Source organism: Aedes albopictus, chromosome 2 (assembly GCF_035046485.1).
Source record: "Aedes albopictus strain Foshan chromosome 2, AalbF5, whole genome shotgun sequence".
Classification (NCBI taxonomy): domain Eukaryota; kingdom Metazoa; phylum Arthropoda; class Insecta; order Diptera; family Culicidae; genus Aedes; species Aedes albopictus.
This window is the reverse complement of record NC_085137.1, coordinates 486,636,670-486,657,152: the sequence shown is the minus strand read 5'-3', so window position 1 is coordinate 486,657,152 and position 20,483 is coordinate 486,636,670. Positions and strand designations below refer to the sequence as shown.

Sequence of the window (20,483 nt, the reverse complement as noted above, 5' to 3'; positions counted from 1 at the left end):
TTCCTACATGAAATCAGTGAACTGGCCTCAAGTCTTTGCCCTTAGAAGATGACTTGGGGTCTAAACTTAAGGTTTAGGAGGGAGACGTTCACTTTCTATCGGGCAGTTTTTGCCAAATGACGATTTAGGGTGGGTTACCCATATACAAGGAAAAGTGGTTGTTAAAAGTCAAACAGTTCTACCACACAAATTCAGTGAAATGGCCTCAAGTCTTTGCCCTTAGTAGATGACTTGGGGTCTAAACTTAAGGTTTAGGAGGGACACGTTCACTTTCTATCGGGCAGTTTTTGCCAAATGACGATTTAGGGTGGGTTACCCATATACTAGGAAAAGTGGTTGTTAAATGTCAAACAGTTCTACCACACAGAATCAGTGAACTGGCCTCAAGTCTTTGCCCTGTAACCGTTTGGTTACAAATTGTTGATTTTTGTTTTTAATATGTTGTATGTGTCGGACCCTTCACGTTTCTTGTGTAAAAACAGCAGATATACCACAGTAGTGAAAGGATCCAGTACCGCTGCAAACGCATTCGTATGCTACCAATAGTAAGACATGGCTGTACGAATGACTTTAGTAAGAATGGGTAGAATGGCGGAATGTGGGAAAATTGGAATTTGAACGGCCATTGCCCAAAACAGGCAGCTATTGCTAACAGGCGTCCGTGTGCTGTGGATGTGTAATTAGTGCAGTGGTGAACCATTAACCCCCCCCCCCCTTTCCTAGCAGGAGCTAGGCTGTGCTTTGGGGAAGATACTGCTCAGGTAATTTAAATACCATGCACTATATTTGAAGATTGTTTATTAAAAGGTACCGTCCATTAGGACCTCTTTTGTATGGACCTTTAGAGTCTACCGTCCAGCACACGGTTCGGCCCGCGGAACCGGGAACGGTTCCCGCGCCTAACTTGTAAAGGAGCCACACCGTCCTTCCGGACGGATACTCGGGTACAGGCCCTAATCGTAAAGGAGCTTTCCCCTCTCGGCCGTCCAAGGTGGTTAGCCCACGGCCGGCCGATTGCGCCCACGAGGGAAGACGCCTGCATCCCCCCCCCCCCCAGCAACGCCCGTTGGTCCGTCGGCCAAGTACCGGCCCCGCTCGCCTCGTCACCCGGCGAGATTTCCGGCCGCACAGCTGGACTGGAGTCGCTGTGTCGGCCATCGAACCCACCAAACAACGAAAGCAGCGGTATGTACCGGTACGACCATTTAGCATAGGACACACATAACAAATTTACACTAAGTTATTACACAGAACAACACGCACACGCCACAAACTAGGGATTTTAATAAATATGTAAGAAAAGTGAAAGATCTGTGTAGTTTTTGTATCGCGAAAAGCCCTTGATTACCCAGTAGCTAGCCGACCCTGGGATTTCCGGAGTCTCTTGTGTCCTGAGTCGGCCTGGCACTGATAGTATTGACCGATTAGTTTCACTTGGCACCCAGCCAAAAGTCCGCGAAAGGTAATCAAGGGACCGAAGTAGCATACAAAAATCTAACGATTTTTGCCGACGGGAGGTGGCAGGGATACGTGCTTGCACGTATGTCTCGCCCCTTACGCACTATCTTAGCTCAAGTGATAAAACTGTGATATTACGAAGCTTTTGCTTCAAAAGAGGTCCTGAGCACATCACGGACACATTTGCTCTCGATTCTCGTTTTTACCGCATAAAAATTCGTTGATGTTGGCAAATTTTGTGTTTCGTGATCCGTTTATGCATTGTCCATACATAAATCATAATTGAACTTTACTGTTTTTATGCACAATCACAATGACAACACACGCGCACTATTTATTTTAACCCGTTTGTTTTGTTACGTCACTATGTTTATCGAATTCATTTTACCCTACTGACCCACAACACTCACACCTGATTCTCATGCAATGACTCGCAAGCGACGAGCAAAGGCTGAAACCAATTATAAACCAATCAATTGGCAGCCGTCGACGTACGATGCGGACGAGTCGGACTTGGAGGACTCTTTTGAGATGCCTCGTCCGTTGCTCTCGACGCATCCTAACTACCCGTTGGAGGAGTTAGAGCTGGACCTCGAAGAGACTTTGCATACCATTCGGGAGCAAAGAACTTCGGGGGTGATGATGCCAGCAGACGTCGTTAAAATTAAACGAATAATTTATCTCTTCATGCGTGACATGAACATCGTCACATGCGATGTTAATTCTCGCTATTTGCCCCCCAGCGCGACATGCGAATATAGGGCGCCGGAATCAGAACCAGAGGAAGAGATCGAGTTGATCATACCTAGTTCTGATTCCGAAGACTTCGAAATGTCCTTCAGCGAGCCCGATTCTGATTCGGAAGACCTGCTTCAGGTAGAAATGGGAACGAAAAGGAGCCCAATGTCACGTTATTCTTCTGGTTATTTCTCTCCCGATTTTGACACCAGTAAGTCGGTGCTTCATTCATCAAAAATTCCTCGAGACTTACCTGGTGAAGCTTTCCAATCTTCAAAGCAACAAACTTCGAACCCCGAATCCCTAAGAAAGCAGACCCGGTCGTTCAAGATCCGGAAAAAGGCCAACCTAAAACTTCAAGCGGAACCTACGGCCAAAGAACTGTGCAGCGAAACCCTACTTCGATTATTGGAACCGAACCCTTCAACGAAAATTCCCCGTTCCGGACGCACACCTGGAACCCCCCAAAAAAGATTTTCATCCAATAAAAAGAAGAACAAACTCATCTTAATTTGTTAAAAATTTATTTAACATTTCTTTCCGGCTCTCTTCAACACTTTTCGGCAATTTGCCATTTCTGCGGTGAGATGAGGGAGTTTTGGAATGTCCCCATTCGCCGGCGGCACACATCGCTGGATGAAGTTGATCTGGAAAGAGAGGAATGAATCACTTTTTAGCAATAAAAAAAAACACCGAAGGACTATGGAATTGTTAGTCGATTGTGTTAGTTGTTATGAGAATCGTTAGCTGTTAGTCCTGTTTAAGTCGGACCGACGGATGAAAGACTCCGATCGGTCGTAAAAAAAGGCTAGCATGCAAGTAATAATAGATCCAACGTACCTTGATTTATCATCGGGGATCCATACCGGGGTTGGCAGGACCGGCGGAAAATGCGAGGTATTGCGCATTTCACCTCGTTTTCCCCACCTGCAGAACTGCCCATTGCACGGTGACGTCATCAATAAATCGCTCTCTTTCTCTCCTTCGGGAAATTAGAAAACAACAGGACCAACACCTGTCAAATTTGACAGGTACTGGTCCTGTTGTTTTCAAACTCTCTGAAGGAGCAAAAGAGATAGAATTTCGCCGTGAGGTGGTCAACTGCCGGGAGGGGATCGCCCACTTTGCTTTGATTGGCCAATCTAAAATAAACACCAATCACCTTAGAGAGGTTGATTATTTTAATGTGTACACTGAACTTACCTGATCTCATCTTGCTCCGCCAAGATGGTCATCAAGGTGTCCCGGGACCATTATGGGTGTTGCTATCGACTAATCTGCCGGTGGACGCATAAATGTCCCATGTGCAAAAACAGACAATCGAGAAAATCGCGTCCAAAGTTCGAAAAAAGTAAATTGTCTCAACTATGAAGTATAAGTGCTGAATCGTGTTCTAACATCAACCAATTTTTAATTTGAGCACTATTTTTTATTTTAGAGCGATTTTATAGTTCCATAGGATTTCCTATGAAACGTGACGCTTATGCGTCCACTTTTAAGAATGTTACAAATCGGCCATGCATTTTTTCAACAATTTTCGGAACAAACTACCTATTTTTATTTCCCCATATGATAGTACCCTACGATACATGGTCATGGGCTGCAAAATCTCAATATTGCCAAAAATGCACATGGGACAATTATGCTTCCACCGGCAGTAATCTTCCTCGGGAAGATTGGCACCGAATAGCCCAACAACCCCGAATGAATGAATTTCATTCACCTGAAAAGACGAAAATACATACGAAGGTCAGTCTTCGGTATGTTTCATACATATACGTACGTATTGTCGCGCTTATCTTTTATTAGAGTCCTGCGGCGGTCGTACGCTCGCAAGGCATACCGCCGCATGACAGTCGCAAGGCAAAACAAAAGAAAAAGTGTTCCCGCCAAAAACAAAAGCACGTGGATTTCGCGAAGTGACAGATGTTTTTGAATGTATTTGTGACGAACGGCAAGAGTGGCTCAGTGGAATGAGTGTTCTTGCTGTCAAACCCCATATAATGGAATTATATACTTTTAAATCTGGTGACGCTGTTATGATTAGTGACTGTCGCGCTAATATCAGAAGCCAGAGGCAGATAATCGCCATATTTTGATTTTTCTTGAGAGGCATAATATTACTTACCACGAATACATCAGAAAATGCCACTTTATTCACTTTTCACTTCGAAGTTGATTTAAAACCGAACAGCATAACGTAAACATAAACATAAATGAACAATAGAGATGCTGTGTCAGTTCATTTTGACAGATTCATGACGTTTCGCAAACTGTCACTGTCACTATTGTGTCAAACAGTTTGCCCGCCGGCGAATCAATCCCGCCAGGGGATTCGGCCGTGCTGATCGAATGTGATCTATGTGTTGTAAATAGTTTATAAATAGGGTTGCAAAATTGTTTTTCGTTGCGCAACGTGTAAATAGAGTTGTCTACCCATAATTCGGGATATTTTATAAGATTTTTAAAATGTTGTGTACATATTTATTTTGCATGTTATAATTTATTTCATTTTTCGATTTTAATTTGTTTATTTGTGCACGTACGTAGAAAATATTTTAGCATGTTTTATTATTTATATTTTTAATTTGTTGTTAAGTTCAATTATGATACCGCGCGGTAGTATTTAGCAGTTTTTAATTTGTTGTTGTTTGTAGTTTTGTAAATATTTTAAAATGTTTGTTGTACATCCACGAACCGATGGCGGCCGAAGATGACTTGAGAGAGTGAATTGAAAAAAAAAAATGCAAAATCTCTTCGTGCTTTCGCATTTTTTTCATCGGGGTGGTGGATAGTGTAACCGTTTGGTTACAAATTGTTGATTTTTGTTTTTAATATGTTGTATGTGTCGGACCCTTCACGTTTCTTGTGTAAAAACAGCAGATATACCACAGTAGTGAAAGGATCCAGTACCGCTGCAAACGCATTCGTATGCTACCAATAGTAAGACATGGCTGTACGAATGACTTTAGTAAGAATGGGTAGAATGGCGGAATGTGGGAAAATTGGAATTTGAACGGCCATTGCCCAAAACAGGCAGCTATTGCTAACAGGCGTCCGTGTGCTGTGGATGTGTAATTAGTGCAGTGGTGAACCATTAACCCCCGCCCCCCCTTCCTAGCAGGAGCTAGGCTGTGCTTTGGGGAAGATACTGCTCAGGTAATTTAAATACCATGCACTATATTTGAAGATTGTTTATTAAAAGGTACCGTCCATTAGGGCCTCTTTTGTATGGACCTTTAGAGTCTACCGTCCAGCACACGGTTCGGCCCGCGGAACCGGGAACGGTTCCCGCGCCTAACTTGTAAAGGAGCCACACCGTCCTTCCGGACGGATACTCGGGCACAGGCCCTAATCGTAAAGGAGCTTTCCCCTCTCGGCCGTCCAAGGTGGTTAGCCCACGGCCGGCCGATTGCGCCCACGAGGGAAGACGCCTGCATCCCCCCCCCCCCCCCCCCCCAGCAACGCCCGTTGGTCCGTCGGCCAAGTACCGGCCCCGCTCGCCTCGTCACCCGGCGAGATTTCCGGCCGCACAGCTGGACTGGAGTCGCTGTGTCGGCCATCGAACCCACCAAACAACGAAAGCAGCGGTATGTACCGGTACGACCATTTAGCATAGGACACACATAACAAATTTACACTAAGTTATTACACAGAACAACACGCACACGCCACAAACTAGGGATTTTAATAAATATGTAAGAAAAGTGAAAGATCTGTGTAGTTTTTGTATCGCGAAAAGCCCTTGATTACCCAGTAGCTAGCCGACCCTGGGATTTCCGGAGTCTCTTGTGTCCTGAGTCGGCCCGGCACTGATAAGTTATCGATTAGTTTCAGCCCTTAGTAGATGACTTGGGGTCTAAACTTAAGGTTTAGGAGGGAGACGTTCACTTTCTATCGGGCAGTTTTTGCCAAATGACGATTTAGGGTGGGTTACCCATATACAAGGAAAAGTGGTTGTTAAAAGTCAAACAGTTCTACCACACAAATTCAGTGAAATGGCCTCAAGTCTTTGCCCTTAGTAGATGACTTGGGGTATAAACTTAAGGTTTAGGAGGGACACGTTCACTTTCTATCGGGCAGTTTTAGCCAAATGACGATTTAGGGTGGGTTACCCATATACAAGGAAAGTGGTTGTTAAAAGTCAATCATTTTCCCTACATGAAATCAGTGAACTGGCCCCAAATCACATTAGTATTCTATCAGAGGTGATCTTTTGCGGATATGCTACATTTTTCATGTGATGCTACATTTTTCATGTAATGCAACAACTTTCATGGCATGCACTTTTTGTATCATGCAACATTATTGTTATAAGTGACATACAACCAAGGGGGAGTCGCTGAGCACATCTTTACTTGCGCCAATTATTTTCAGTGTGCCACCGGGTATTCAATTGTGCCTCAGTGTGCCCCGAAGTGCCACTGCTTGGTGATTCAGATTTTACTTGGCAACTACCAAGACAACCAACTGTTTGTTTTCATTTTGCAGGTCAAATGCACATGGTTGCCTAGTTTTTTCACCCAAACTCAAGTGTCAAAATTGTGCCTCAGAGTGCCTCGGTGTGCCACACAGCGTATAAGACGGTGTGCTTGGCACCTCTTGGCACAATGTTCCAAGCGACTAGCCCCTTGCATACAACCAATACTAGTACTCTCATGAAGGTGACATCCCAAGTAACCACGATGCTGGAAGCCTTATTGTATGCTGATATACGGTGCATTTAGAGCAAACATTACTTTACATGCAAACTTAAAGTTGATTTAAAGTGGAAATGGGCAATTATGCGACTGCTCCAAGATTATACCAGTTCAATCTTAATTTGATTCTATAATTGCCCACTCCCACTTTAAATCAACCTTAAGTTTGCATGTAAAGTAATGATTGCACTAAATACACCGTATATCTGCATGCAATAAGACTTCAGCACCGTGGTTACTTGGGATTTTACAGGCATGCAACATTTTCCATGCGATGCTACAATTTTCATATCTGCAACATGTCAGCTACATTCTTTCTATTGTTTGACATCCTACCCACATTAGTATTCTATCAGAGGTGATCTTTTGCGGACATGCTACATTTTTCTTGTGATGCTACATTTTTCAAGTCATGCAACAACTTTCATGGCATGCACTTTTTGTATCATGCAACATTATTGTTATAAGTGACATACAACCAATACTAGTATTCTCATGAAGGTGACATTTTACAGGCATGCAGCATTTTCCATGCGATGCAACAATTTTCATATCTGCAACATGTCAGCTACATTCTTTCTATTGTTTGACATCCTACCCACATTAGTATTCTATCAGAGGTGATCTTTTGCGGACATGCTACATTTTTTCTTGTGATGCTACATTTTTCAAGTCATGCAACAACTTTCATGGCATGTACTTTTTGTATCATGAAACATTATTGTTATAAGTGACATACAACCAATACTAGTATTCTCATGAAGGTGACATTTTACAGGCATGCAACGTTTTCCATGCGATGCAACAATTTTCATATCTGCAACATGTCAGCTACATTCTTTCTATTGTTTGACATCCTACCCACATTAGTATTCTATCAGAGGTGATCTTTTGCGGACATGCTACATTTTTCTTGTGATGCTACATTTTTCATGTCATGCAACAACTTTAATGGCATACACCTTTTGTATCATGCAACATTATTGTTATAAGTGACATACAACCAATACTAGTACTCTCATGAAGGTGACATTTTGGAGGCATGCAACATTTTTCATGAGATGCAACATTCTCAATGTCATGCAACGTGTTTTATATCGTGCAACATTTTCAATATCGCATGACACTACATCGCATGACGCCTACATAGGTATTCTTATGGAGGTAACGTTCTGCAGCATGCAACATTTTTTTTGCTATGTAACCATACCATGCAACATTTTTTATAGCAATGCAACTTTTTCACGTTGCGCAACATTTTCAGTTGTTGCGATGGATCGGACACATGTTTTACAGGATTAATCTTTTATCGGTACAAAGTCACCCCTTTGTTCAAGTACGGTACAAAAACTGGTTGTTAGATTCCCACCAACCAGTAAAAACACGGAAAAATAAAACTGGTTGATGAAAGCTGGTTGTTAGATTCACAGAAGTGCAGGACAGGGCAAATTCGTGCAGAGGCTCATTTGTTTTGACAGCTCAACTTTTCACAGTGCTTGTGTTTGCATATTTTTTCCGTGATTAGCAGTGCAAGTGCGTCGCAAATTTTAATGTAATTTTATGATTACTAACCAAAATGTAGTGACAATTTTTACTTTAAAACTGAGAATAAGCTACTACCACCGTTCCTACTGTGTTTGTGCGTTTTATTTCAACTCTTACCAATGCTAATAACCGACGTGAAAGGTTCGTAAAAATTTGTCCAAAATTTGGATTTAATTGTGAATGTTGTGAATGTTTATCGATTTGTCCGATGATTGACCTCGTTTTCCCCTTCCCTGGTTCTTTTATCGTGCTTGCAGCATATTATGCCTAATAGTGACTCGTCCGGTGGAATCTACTCCCCTATTCCGCAAACGACGATAACCGACGAAGACGATTCCGAAAGCGAGGAGGATCTGCTGCAGAGACATCACTACCGGTACGCCGTTCCCCAACACCATCATACGTGTCGATTGGCCGCCGCGGTACATCACCAGAGCGGCGGAAGGTTTGGACGTGGCGGAGGGTTTACCACCACCACGGCGATTGCAATGAACGGGACGACGACTGTGAAGGGGGGAAGTAGGAATCATGTCCTAGGGGGTGATGGGATGGCGATTGGGAATAGTTTGTACAATGGATTGGCCAGTCCAAGCGATGTGGAGGACGCAAATGGGGTGTTCCATGCGGACAATGTGGCTATTCTGCACGAGACCGGATCACTTTCCGGAAGGAAAATGTCTTTTCCGCGAAAGTGTTGCTTTGTGGCGTCGTTGGCCGTTTGCTTCCTTTCGTTGGTGGTGTTTTTGTGGGTAATTCCATGCTCGGATGATTTGGCCTGTCCGGCCAGAGGGGAAAGAATGAAGACCCAGAATTGGATCAGGAACTACGAGAAAATAGAGTTGAAGGGAGTGGTAAACGTTGTTGAAGGGGTGAGAGGGAAGAGTAAGAACTTGATCTTTATGTACAGAGGCGATAAATTGTTCCCGGAGTTTGCGGATTCGTTCAAGATGAGGAATGGGATAATTTCTTTGGTTGGAAGCTCCGGGAAGGTAGCATGGTACGATCAGATGGTCAATGAACCCAAGAGTATCGATTGCACTTTGATTGATGCAGATTTGAATGGATCGCCGGATTGTCTTGTGATGGACGAGTACGGGCAGTTGGAGTGCATTAATCCGTTATCCGGACAGTGGATCTGGCATTCCCCGATCTACGACCGAAAGAGTATTCTTAAGCAAAATGATCTGCTGGATTTCCCGCTTGTGATCCCGGATGTGGACGGGGATGGTGTGAAGGATCTATTCTTCATCACGAGCTATGGTGAATCGAAACACAACAAGTTTGTGATGATCTCGGGTCGAAAAGGCGAACTCATAGGAGATTCTCACGTTGTTAAGGAGTGCATCTATGTACACAAGCTGATGATCGATGCGGAGTACAATGTTATGTTCAACTGCGTCAAAGAGAAATCCGAGCAGCAAAGGTCCAAACCATTGGCAGAGCTATACATGCTTATAAAACACAAGGCTTTAGACATGAGGAAGATCAAGAAGCAGGTCGATCTTCCGCAGCATAAATTCTTTGGTCAACGAAAGAACACCGAGAAGCAGAGAACCATCGACGCCGTGGGTGGAAAGCAGTTGGTTATCGAAAATCGCGGTAAATGTCCTGAAAACTGTTCCACCACCGTATTACTTACGGAAGAATCCAACGGAAAAGTTCTTTGGAATGCTTCCGGGAAACAGTTATACGGGATGCAACCTGTTCGGTTGTCATTCAGCAACATCGGCAAAGACAACCCATCCGCCATCTACGGCTTTGTGCTCAAATTCTGGGAGTGGAGCCAAGAAGAACCGGACAACCGCAGCACTCGGGACAAACGTTCCTCCTCCGATGAGGAACGCAACATGTTTTCTCACCTTATGGTAAAGCAACAAACCTGGGTACTTCCGGACCGCGAATCCGACCCACACACATCCTCAAAAGTACGCAGAAGCGTAAATCAAACCTTACGCCCTGGAACCTACAAAACTCGAATGCGATACCTCAAAGAAATCGTCAAACTGATCGTCTTCAACTCCACCGATACCAAAATCGAAAACACCAGTCAATCCAACGTGATCCAATTCTGTCGGGAAAACGTCAAAGACAAAACGGACGTACTCTGCCAACCAGATCTCAACTACCAGGAAAACTCGCTCCTCATAGCGGATCTCGATGACGACGGCTCTCAGGAGCTCGTCTCCTACTATTCCACCTTTGTCAAGTCCGACTCGGACACCGGCGAACGCTCCGGCATGAAACTCAAAACGTTCGTCCAGTTGCTCCGACTGCAGTCGGAACTTCCCAAACTTTACAACAGCAGCGAAAGTATCAAACGCTGAAACTGAACCAAACAGAAGCATTCGATGTGTGATCTCATACCTAGTCAGACTCACTGTTAGCCCGATAAGCCTAAAGTTTAGAAAACGGGAAGCTCACCCGTTCCGGTTGTTACGGAGATACAAGTGATATAGAAAAGGAACCATTATTGTAATTGTGTATTTATATAGCAGCACCATCCCCATTGAACGCTACCACCATAGATGGTGATTGGCGGAGATTTGTTGTGCACCGTTTTACCTTTTCTACCACATACCACGACAAAAAAAAAATGAAACTATCGAAACCAAAGCACACACACGTAACTCATGCTAGTCACCACAGTTAAATCAAGTAGATGTGCATCTATAGCAGCACCCAACAACAGTATTATTCCCTATTGAGCGATGGAAATTTTAAATAAATTCTCCCGTGTAGATTAGAATGGTAGTGATGGTCAAAGCATTATTTCGAAAGAAATCGCCTTCAAGGGGCTTAGTCTACTCTCTGATAAATTAATCAGACGTTTCTTTTGGACTCACGGGTCAGGTCCTCATGAGTACAACGGTATGAATTAACTTTCAAATGACTGTGCCAGGGCAGCTAGGAACCGTTGTTGGGACGCCTGGAGTCAATAATAAATAGTCACGGCAGGTCAGCGTGATGCGCCTAGTAAAACACCTTCCGGCCGGTGGTCATCAATAATAACTTCCCGATCTGCTAGTTCAACTGGCTAAGCATAGCACTACGGACCGCCTGTTCCAGTGGTAGAAGTCCACTATTCAGGTGACCCCAGGTTTCGCATTATGCTATTTACATAGTGTATTCTGTGTATCCTCGCCTTTTACGTTCTCCAAACGATACCGATATGATTTAATTGCTGCTGTTCTTTTTTTTCCTGTGATTGTAAAGAATTTAATCTTTCATATTTTGGTGGCTACGGTTAGAATAGCTCAGACCAATCTTCAGCATAAAAGAACAGCAACGATCAATCTTTGCAGACTTATGGTAAAGCCCAAGTGACCCTAGTCCAAGAACGTTACATTCCTAAGGGGAATTTCTATCTAGGAAACCTCGTGAATCCGGTGTTTGCTATTTTCAGCTAAATTGAAATGGCAAACGCTAGTTCTCTAAAGAAAAAGTTAGACATATCGAAACGCCTGAAGAAGATGAAAATATATTTTTTTTTATACATAGAACATGATACTGCCCAACCTGAACTTTCCAGATTTCCAGATAATCTAGTCAACATAAAACCTAACAATTTCTCCCGTAATGCCTTGAAGAATTCGTCAGAAAATAAATGAAAAGGCCTGAAAATATTTTGGGAATTTCATCGTAGCCTCTTTAAAAATTAGATGTTTTGAAGAAATTTGGAATTCCGTTGGTTTTGCAGATTTTTTAGATAGGAATTCCATTCTTATTACTTACTCTCATTGTTTTCCATAAATCCTTTTTTTTTATTTTGAAAGAATTCTTGCAAAAATATCCAAGAACATACAAGAATATACAGGGGTGGCCAAAATGTTTGGGATAGGCAACATTTTTTCTCTCACAAAAAAGTTCAGCATGCTGTAACTTTTCATAAAGTGCATCAAATTTGGGTTGTTAAGTGAATAAAATATTGCTATTTTCTATAGCCTGATCGATAGCGCTCATTTTTCTGAGTATATCGTGATTTTATTGGATTCCAATAGCTTTGTTTTGATAGTTAAAATAACAAAACAGTTTTGATTTTCGTGGATAGAATGACAGTTCAATCGATAAAATGACAGTTCGACCCGAACAAAAAAAAATACCATACAAACTTCAAATGCATTTAAAAAATAGTTCCCGCACTCCAAAAATTATGAAATTTTTTGGTGGAGAATCAGATTATAAAAAAATCCGGATACCCCTAAAGAACCTGTCGTGTATCTCCGAGCTGGTTTAAGTTGTTTCGGAAGGGCAGCCTAACAACAAAGCGGCCGTTTTCTCGACGATGAGTTTTCTCGAAATGTTCGATGCACTGCTCGTTTTCGGTTGTCAGCTTCGTCGTTTCCGGAACTTCCTCTTGCTCCCAGAAACGTGTTGAATGGTAGGTACATCCTTGGAGGTGCATCACACAGCTCAGTGGAGAGCTAGGTATCAACTGGTAGGTAAATAGAAATAAATTGTAAATATGTTATACCTAGATTGAATAAAGGAGAGGCACTGAGCTGGTAGCGATATCAGTCAGTGCCTGGGTTTGGAGAACAAAGCCTCGCCTGTGTTTTTATTTCCTACAGGTTATGGGCCCAGGGACGCCCTGGTGGTGGTTCGGGAAGCGAGGAGACCGAGATGCGGTATCCAAGATACGATGAGGAGGCCAATACCCGATGAGGTGTCAAGATGCGATGAGGCCTGGTGCCAATATCCGTTGAGACACCAAGATGCGGTGAGGGGACCAATACTCGATGAGGATTGATAGCCGTGTGGGACCTGCGCTGGATCCAAGAGGCAGAGGGTGCTGGCTGATCGATGGAGCTGGATGGCAGAAGGTACTTGAGGCGGAAGACGCTTCGAGCCAGGAGGAGCTTGGTAGCCTCTTAGTAGCAGACGTAGCTTGGAGCCAGGGCCTGGTAGCAGAGTCTGCTTGGAGCCAGGAGGAGTCTGGTAGCTCGGTTGCTAAGGAGGAGCTCGGTAGGCTGGAGGAGTACGTGGCCAGGTGAAGCTCGGGACGCGTCGGATCTGAGAGTGTGTGATGAGGAGGAGTGTTGAATGGTAGGTACATCCTTGGAGGTGCATCACACAGCTCAGTGGAGAGCTAGGTATCAACTGGTAGGTAAATAGAAATAAATTGTAAATATGTTATACCTAGATTGAATAAAGGAGAGGCACTGAGCTGGTAGCGATATTAGTCAGTGCCTGGGTTTGGAGAACAAAGCCTCGCCTGTTTTTTTTATTTCCAACAAAACGCTGCACAGTATCCTCCAAATTTGTTTCCATCGGTTGGCAATGGGCGGTAGTTACCACCACTGGCCTCTGATTGCTCCTGTAGGAACCGCAAACAATCCAACCGAGCTCCGATCGCCATAGCATAGGTTGACCGATGTCGAGCTTTAGGCGTTCAGTTATCAGTAGTTCAAAAAAGATTTCGGCCCCGATCAACATGTCTACTCGAGCTGGAATGTTGAAACGGGGATCTGCTAGGTTCAGGTCGGGCGGTATATTCCATGGACGCACATCAATTTTCTGCAACGGAAGAACGCCAGTAACCTGTGGCACTATCAGGAACTCCAGACTCCACGACGATTCGTTGCAGGATGATTTAACTTCGGCTGCAGTTCTCTGTGTTGCCGTTAGCTTTTCACCATTGATCCCAACAATGGGAACTCGCACGTTATCCAACTTCAGTCGAAGCATTTTGACGAAATTTTCGGACATGAAGTTGGATTGGGATCGTGAATCCAGCAACACTCGACAAGAACGGTAGCATCCACGAGTATCCTTCACTTGCACTACGGCCGTCGACAGAATCACTTCGTTTTTGTTCGGTTGAACAGATTTTCCGGTGAAACTGGTGCAGGTGACAGCTGACGTTGTTTGTTCGGGTTGGGTGGGCGGTTCCTTCTTCGTCTCCGGAACACTTCCTTCAGCAGCCTTCTCCGCCGGCACTGGAACCTCACTATGCAGCTGCGTATGGTGTTTTCTTCCGCAACCAGCTACCGTACAGACCCTGGACTTGCACTGGCCCACTCTGTGGCCTCGCTTCAGGCAGTTGAAACAAAGTTGCTTCTCTTTGACCATCGCAATTCTCTCGGGTACCGTCATTTGCTTCAACGCGCTGCATTTGTTGATGTTGTGCGACTCATCACAAATTACGCATACACCCTCGTTGATTTGTAAAGCTGTGTGCACCCTGACGTGTTGCTTCGGAGCAGTTAGTTGCGGTTTCTGCTTTACGCCCTCATTCGTTCGGTGTGACGTACCTGCCTCGCAGCGTTCAAGCACAAAGCAACGGTTGCGCAGAAATTGCATGGTTTCCGTGTAGTCTGGCAGTTCTTTTGGTGTGATGGTGCTTTCCCAGAGGCTCAACGTGGCCTTGTCAAGCTTGGACGTCAACAGTGAAACCACCAGCTGCTCGGACATACCCTCCATATGTTGATCGTGGAATTCCAAGGCCTCAACGTGACGACTGCACTCCTCTACAAGCTGCCTCAAGTCTGATGAACACTCCTTATTCATCTTCTTTAGGTTGAGAAGACCACCAACGTGAATATCGATGATCGTCCTTTTATTCTCGAACCTCTCTTCTAACAAGTTCCAGGCTGCTTGTAAATTGTTTTCATTCAGTATCTGCTCACTGATCACGTTCTCCGCCTTTCCCTTCAGTGACTGCGTCAAGTAATGCAATTTGGTTGCGTCAGACAATCCGGGATGTTTTTGCATCAAATCCTGGAAGAGCTGTTTGAATCTGAACCACCTTTCGTATGTCCCATCGAAGGTTGGTAGAGGGACAGCTGGTAGTCCGCCCGGTTGATTAACAATCACTGGTTGTTGTTCGCCGGCAACCGCGGCATCGGCCAACCGGGGTCGAACAGCAGCAACTTGTTGCATTCGATATGCCTCCACAGCAGAGCAAATCGCCACTCGAATACCTTCATAGAGCTGCTCGAATTCTATGAATTGTTTCTCCTGCTGAACTCGTTGATCAGGAAACGTAGCATAAATCTCGTTCTGTAGGATGTTGAACTCATCATAGCAGGCATCCACTCGTCGCAGATAGGTGTCCAAGTGATGAACTGTGATTTCCTCTGGCTTGGCAAGTACCAGCTGTATTCGCTGCAGCTTCGACGTGACAGCTTGTCGGCGGAACTCAAACTCGTTCATCTTCTGATCCATGATGTTGTGTTGCTTTTTCTTCTTCTGATCAGAAACCGACGGCGTATGCATCACATTACCCACTGTGCCTTCCATCTCACTATAGCCTTTTTAGCTAGTTTTTCTTTCTCACTGAATGTTCACTGTCAGCACTATTGTCTCACTGATTTCGGGTGCGAATACCGAAGAATGTCCGTATCGCAGCACCCTCTGTTCGGCTGGTAAACACTTCCGATCGGCTTCGACGGAAGTCGACGCTTTCTTCTTCTACAGCTCCAAGGTCGGACTTCCGCGGAAGTCGATGCTCCTTCACTTATCCGGTAGCTCCAACAGGGAACGACGCGGGATTGAGGTTATGCACTACGAACAATTTGCATCCGGACGCATGCCAAACGATGGTCGGGCACAAAGTTGTTTTTTCTCGCGGAAAGAAGTGGTTTCCTCGGAAACTCCACTTAGTCACTCGCGACCGATCACTCCGCGAAATCCGGCTCGATAATTGGATCAAAAATGTTTCGGATACGCGCGAAAATGGTAGGAAAAACTTCCGTAATAAAAACTGCGTCCAATTTCACACGTTGCTATTTATTATTCTGGTTTCAATACAGTGTTGGAAGAAAGTACAAAAGAAAAAATGACAATGTTGCTTCGGGTAATACTTCGGCCGAGGGGCGCTCTAATTTTCATAACAGAACCCATTGACTGTCAACATATTATATGTGCACCATTCGTACAAATTTGGGCTCGATTGGTTAATCTTTCGCGAAACTAGAACCATTCTCGTGAAATACTATTTCTTTAGACAACTAATTTTTGAACTGTCATATCTCGGAAACCAGTAAATCGAATTGAATGAAATTTTTAACGTTTGTCATCAATATATTGATGCTTAATACGACGTTATAATAGTTATTTATGTAACGAGTTGCAAAAAGTTCACAGTTCATCACAGCAACCTGCGTGTTGCCCGAGCCTAACTAGGTCTCTTTTGTGGTGAACACTAGTCAAGTAAAGACGCGAATAAAATTAACTCGTGATTGAATTAGTAAAACCACGTTTTTCACTGTTTCGGCTGATTCCAAAATTCAACGATTTGGCGACGAGGTAAAAAGAAGAAGATATTTCCGGACGCAACGAGTTCCAAGACGGCACAGTAGCGAAAATGGCGACAAATTCGTTTTTCGCACACGGAGAGGAAATGCAGCAAGCGATTCAGCAAATGGCTCAACTGCTCCAACGATTGACCGCCGGCGCCGATCAGCCAGGAGAAAGTGCTAGAAAGTCCCTCTCCACGAACATAAACGAGTTTGTGTACGACCCCGAAAACGGCATCACATTCGAAAAGTGGGTTGCACGTTATTCGGATTTTTTCGACAACGACGCCCCGAATCTCGACGACGCGGCCAAGGTACATCTTCTCCTGCAGAAGCTGGATCATGCTTCACACAGCCGCTATGTGAACTACATCCTGTTCAGGCTTCCGAAAGACATCGAGTTTGACGAAACGGTTTCCACGCTGAAGAAAATTTTCGGCACACCGACATCCGTTTTCAACCAGCGCTTCCAGTGCCTGCAGCTGGTGAAAAACGAGGCCGACGACATATGCTATGTCCAAAGGGAAGTATTATGAAAATCGAATGTACCTCAAATTTTATTCCATAGGATCGTAGGTTTGGACCTCTAGTTTCAGAATCTGTGCGGTTTAAAATATTTCATCTTGGGTTTTTCGAATTTTTTGATTTTTTTCCTATTTTCCCATACTAATGGCGAAAAAGTCATTTTAAGGTTAATTTCATCCCATATAAAAATGTATGGGAAAAAACCCAAGATGGATTATTTTTTTTTTGTTTTGAGAGACTTTACCCAGAGGGGGCATTCGTCTCTATTGAACGTTTATTATCGAAAAATTTTATTTACATAACAGCTTATTACTAAACGACTTATACGCTACTGAACATTTCAATATTTTTTAGGAACCTTATAACTTTATAGATGGATTATTTTAAATCGCACATATTCTGAATCTAGAGGTCCAAAAATACGGTTCTAGCGAATAAACTTTGAGGTACATTCACTTTTCATAATACTTCCCTTTGGACATAGCGTGCGACTTCATCAACTACGGTGGGAAAGTGAAGGCCTCGTGCTTGCGAGGAGTTCGAGTTCGAGAAAGTGAACATCGATTCTTATGTGGTCTCAAGGCACCACGCTACGCCGATATCCGGGCACGCCTTCTTTCCCGCATGGAGGGCGAGACGGCTGACGCACCAGTGACTCTCCAGACACTCATCGACGAGTTCCAATGACTGGTCAATCTCAAGGCGGACACGACGCTCATCGAAAAACCATCAGGTTCGAAGCAAGCCGTCCACGCGGTCTCGGAGAAAAAGGAGCACCAGTCACCACGTCGCTGTAACTGGACTCCGCAAGCTCTGTCACGTCGTACCCTAATCTCAAAGTTTTCGGCTTCGACGACCAAGCCAGCTTTCGACAATGAAGTCCAGAAACTCGGGAGTGACCATCCGGACGTGTTCGACGACTCGCTGGGGCACTGCACCAAGACAAAGGTAAAGCTTTTTCTTAAACCTAACGCAAAACCAGTTTTTTTTTTGTCCAAAGCGCCCGGTTCCATTCAACACCACTCCATTGGTGGACGCCGAACTCAACCGTCTCGAATCGATGGAAATCATCTCTTCTGTCGATTTGGGCCGTCGGAGTGGGCCGCTCCGATCGTCGCCGTCCGTAGGCCCAATGGACGTGTTCGCATCTGTGCGGACTATTCGACTGGACTGAACGATGCGTTGGAAGCGAACAACTATCCTCTGCCGACGCCGGAGATTTTCGCCCAGTTGGCCGGAGTCGCGTGTTCAGCATTATCGACTTGTCTGACGCCTACCTACAAATCGAGGTGGACGAGGACGACGATTCGAAAAAGCTCCTAACCATCAACACGCACAAGCGGCTGTTCTAATTCTAATTCAACCGCCTCGCTTCAGGGGTGAAATCCGCGCCAGGGGCATTCCAGCGGTTCGTCGACGGCATGATTGGCGACATACTAGGCGTGCGCTCTTTCATCGACGACGCCATAGTTTTTGGTGCTACCTGGGAGGAACACGCAGAGTCACTCACCAAGCTGTTGACACGGCTGGCGCAGTACGGGTTCCACGTCAAGGCGGAAAAGTGCAAGTTTTTCCAGGCTGAGCTCGGTTATCTGGGTCACATCGTGGATCGTCATGGCATTCGCCCAGATCCAGAGAAGCTGCGAGCCATCGCCAACATCCCAGCACCACCCAACGTGACTGAACTACGCTCGTTTCTCGGGGCCGTCAACTACTACGGTAGGTTTGTACGCAACATCCATGAGATACGTCACCCGCTGGACCAGCTGCTGAAGAAAGATGTCAAGTGGCAGTGGAACGACCGATGGCAGCAGTCGTTTGAAAAGTTCAAAACGGTTTTTCAGTCCGAGCTGCTGCTAACACACTACGACTTGATGCTGCCTATCATCGTTGCAGCAGACGCCTGCAACACCGGCATAGGTGCGGTGATACTGCACAAATTTCCGCACGGCAGATTGAAGGCAGTTCAGCACGCTTCTCGCCAGACGCGCCAACTTGGTCAAATTATTGGGGGGGCTAAGCCTGGTTTTCCTGATATTTTGTATGGGAATGTTAAAAAATCGTCAAATATTGGGGGGGCAAACCTATGCTTGCCCCCCCTAAGTTGGCGCCTATGCTTCTCGCTCGCTAACACCAGCCGAGCAAGGTTATGGTCAACCGGTGAAGGAAGCATTGGCTCTCGTGTACGTGGTGACCAAGTTCCACAAATATCTGCTGGGACGTCAATTCACCCTGCAGACAGACCGCAAGCCGCTACTCGCAATTTTCGACTCGAAGAAGGGTATACCGTTGCACACCGCCAACCGACTGCAACGGTGGGCGCTTATTATGCTTAACTTAACTACGACTTCGACATCCAGCACATTTCCACCAACGATTTCGGTTGCGCCGACATCTGTCCCGGCGCATCGACCTGACCGCCAGTCCGGAAGAGGAATACGTCATGGCAGCAATCAACCTGGAAGAAGACATGGTGAGTATCGTTGACGACTCGCTAGACAATCTTCTAGTCTCATTCACAGCGTTACAGCGTTCGTGTGATTTTGTAATTCTCGTTGTCAAAAATAGGTGCATGCAATAAGAGCGTGCGCCTCGTCCTTGAATCTCTCAAGAAGTATCACAGATCGATAGAAATGAAAACAAAGCCTTTTTGCCTTTCTAAAGATATTAGTCTTCATCGAACTACTAGTCCCTAGTCGTTCGAGACCGGGACGTTAGGCAAGAAGATTGTCGTTATGATTGTGTTGTTCTATGATGGCCCTCTATTAGGTAATTTCAACTTCTATATAGTGTCTCTCATCGCTCACTAGGGATTATATCCACCGTTTCTTTCATTACTTTCGTTACTCCCGTTACTACTGAGTAGTATTAGATTCACCGAAAAGGCCAGTAAAAGTAAATGCTAGGCATTTTATGAGTTATGGCCAATTTTGTGAAAAATGACTATATAATATATGCGTACATGGCCATTTTTCACAAAATTGACCATTATTCAGAAAAAAAAGAAGCATTCCAAAAATTTCAGTGATTAAAGCTTATGAAATTACCTCCTCAAAAATATTTTTTTGAAAATTTTCCGCGAGTTCGGACATAGTTTTTCCGGCTTTTTTTTTATGAATTTTCTCAACGGTGGAAAATTTTGTGGAAACTTTTCCACTTCATATTTTTTTTTGGATTACTGAGAAAATTTAATTTCATTTGCAATAAAAAACTTTGTTTCTACGGTGCTTCGTTCTTTAGTTATGATTTTTCAAAGTAAGTAGTGTCAGGGGAAAACAAA

The 20,483-nt window shown here is 44.5% G+C and overlaps 3 protein-coding genes across 3 annotated transcripts; 2 read left to right on the top strand and 1 right to left on the bottom strand.

Annotated features, from left to right (window-relative positions):
• Positions 1–403: 403 nt before the first annotated feature.
• On the top strand, positions 404–3,026 carry LOC134287465 (uncharacterized). Its single transcript, XM_062849316.1, has one exon. The coding sequence runs from the start codon at positions 1,885–1,887 to the stop codon at positions 2,713–2,715; it is 831 nt and encodes a 276-aa protein (XP_062705300.1). The 5' UTR covers positions 404–1,884; the 3' UTR covers positions 2,716–3,026.
• A 5,358-nt stretch (positions 3,027–8,384) lies between these two features.
• On the top strand, positions 8,385–11,187 carry LOC109623120 (uncharacterized). Its single transcript, XM_020077600.3, has 2 exons — positions 8,385–8,582; positions 8,699–11,187. The coding sequence occupies exon 2, from the start codon at positions 8,705–8,707 to the stop codon at positions 10,763–10,765; it is 2,061 nt and encodes a 686-aa protein (XP_019933159.3). The 5' UTR covers positions 8,385–8,582; positions 8,699–8,704; the 3' UTR covers positions 10,766–11,187.
• Positions 11,188–13,107: 1,920 nt separating this feature from the next.
• On the bottom strand, positions 13,108–15,680 carry LOC134286959 (uncharacterized). Its single transcript, XM_062848670.1, has 2 exons — positions 13,781–15,680; positions 13,108–13,451 (listed from the first exon to the last, which is right to left on the bottom strand). The coding sequence occupies exons 1-2, from the start codon at positions 15,678–15,680 to the stop codon at positions 13,108–13,110; spliced, it is 2,244 nt and encodes a 747-aa protein (XP_062704654.1).
• Between the last annotated feature and the right edge of the window lie 4,803 nt (positions 15,681–20,483).

What these genes read in the sequence shown, in the direction of transcription:
- LOC134287465 (XM_062849316.1), top strand. Translation starts at nt 1,885, where the DNA reads ATGACTCGCAAGCGACGAGCAAAGGCTGAAACCAATTATAAACCAATC.
- LOC109623120 (XM_020077600.3), top strand. Translation starts at nt 8,705, where the DNA reads ATGCCTAATAGTGACTCGTCCGGTGGAATCTACTCCCCTATTCCGCAA.
- LOC134286959 (XM_062848670.1), bottom strand. Translation starts at nt 15,680, where the DNA reads ATGGAAGGCACAGTGGGTAATGTGATGCATACGCCGTCGGTTTCTGAT. An exon ending in GCTATGGCGATCGGAGCTCG is followed by an intron (nt 13,452 to 13,780) that starts GTTGGATTGTTT and finishes ACACACTCTCAG; the next exon opens with ATCCGACGCGTCCCGAGCTT.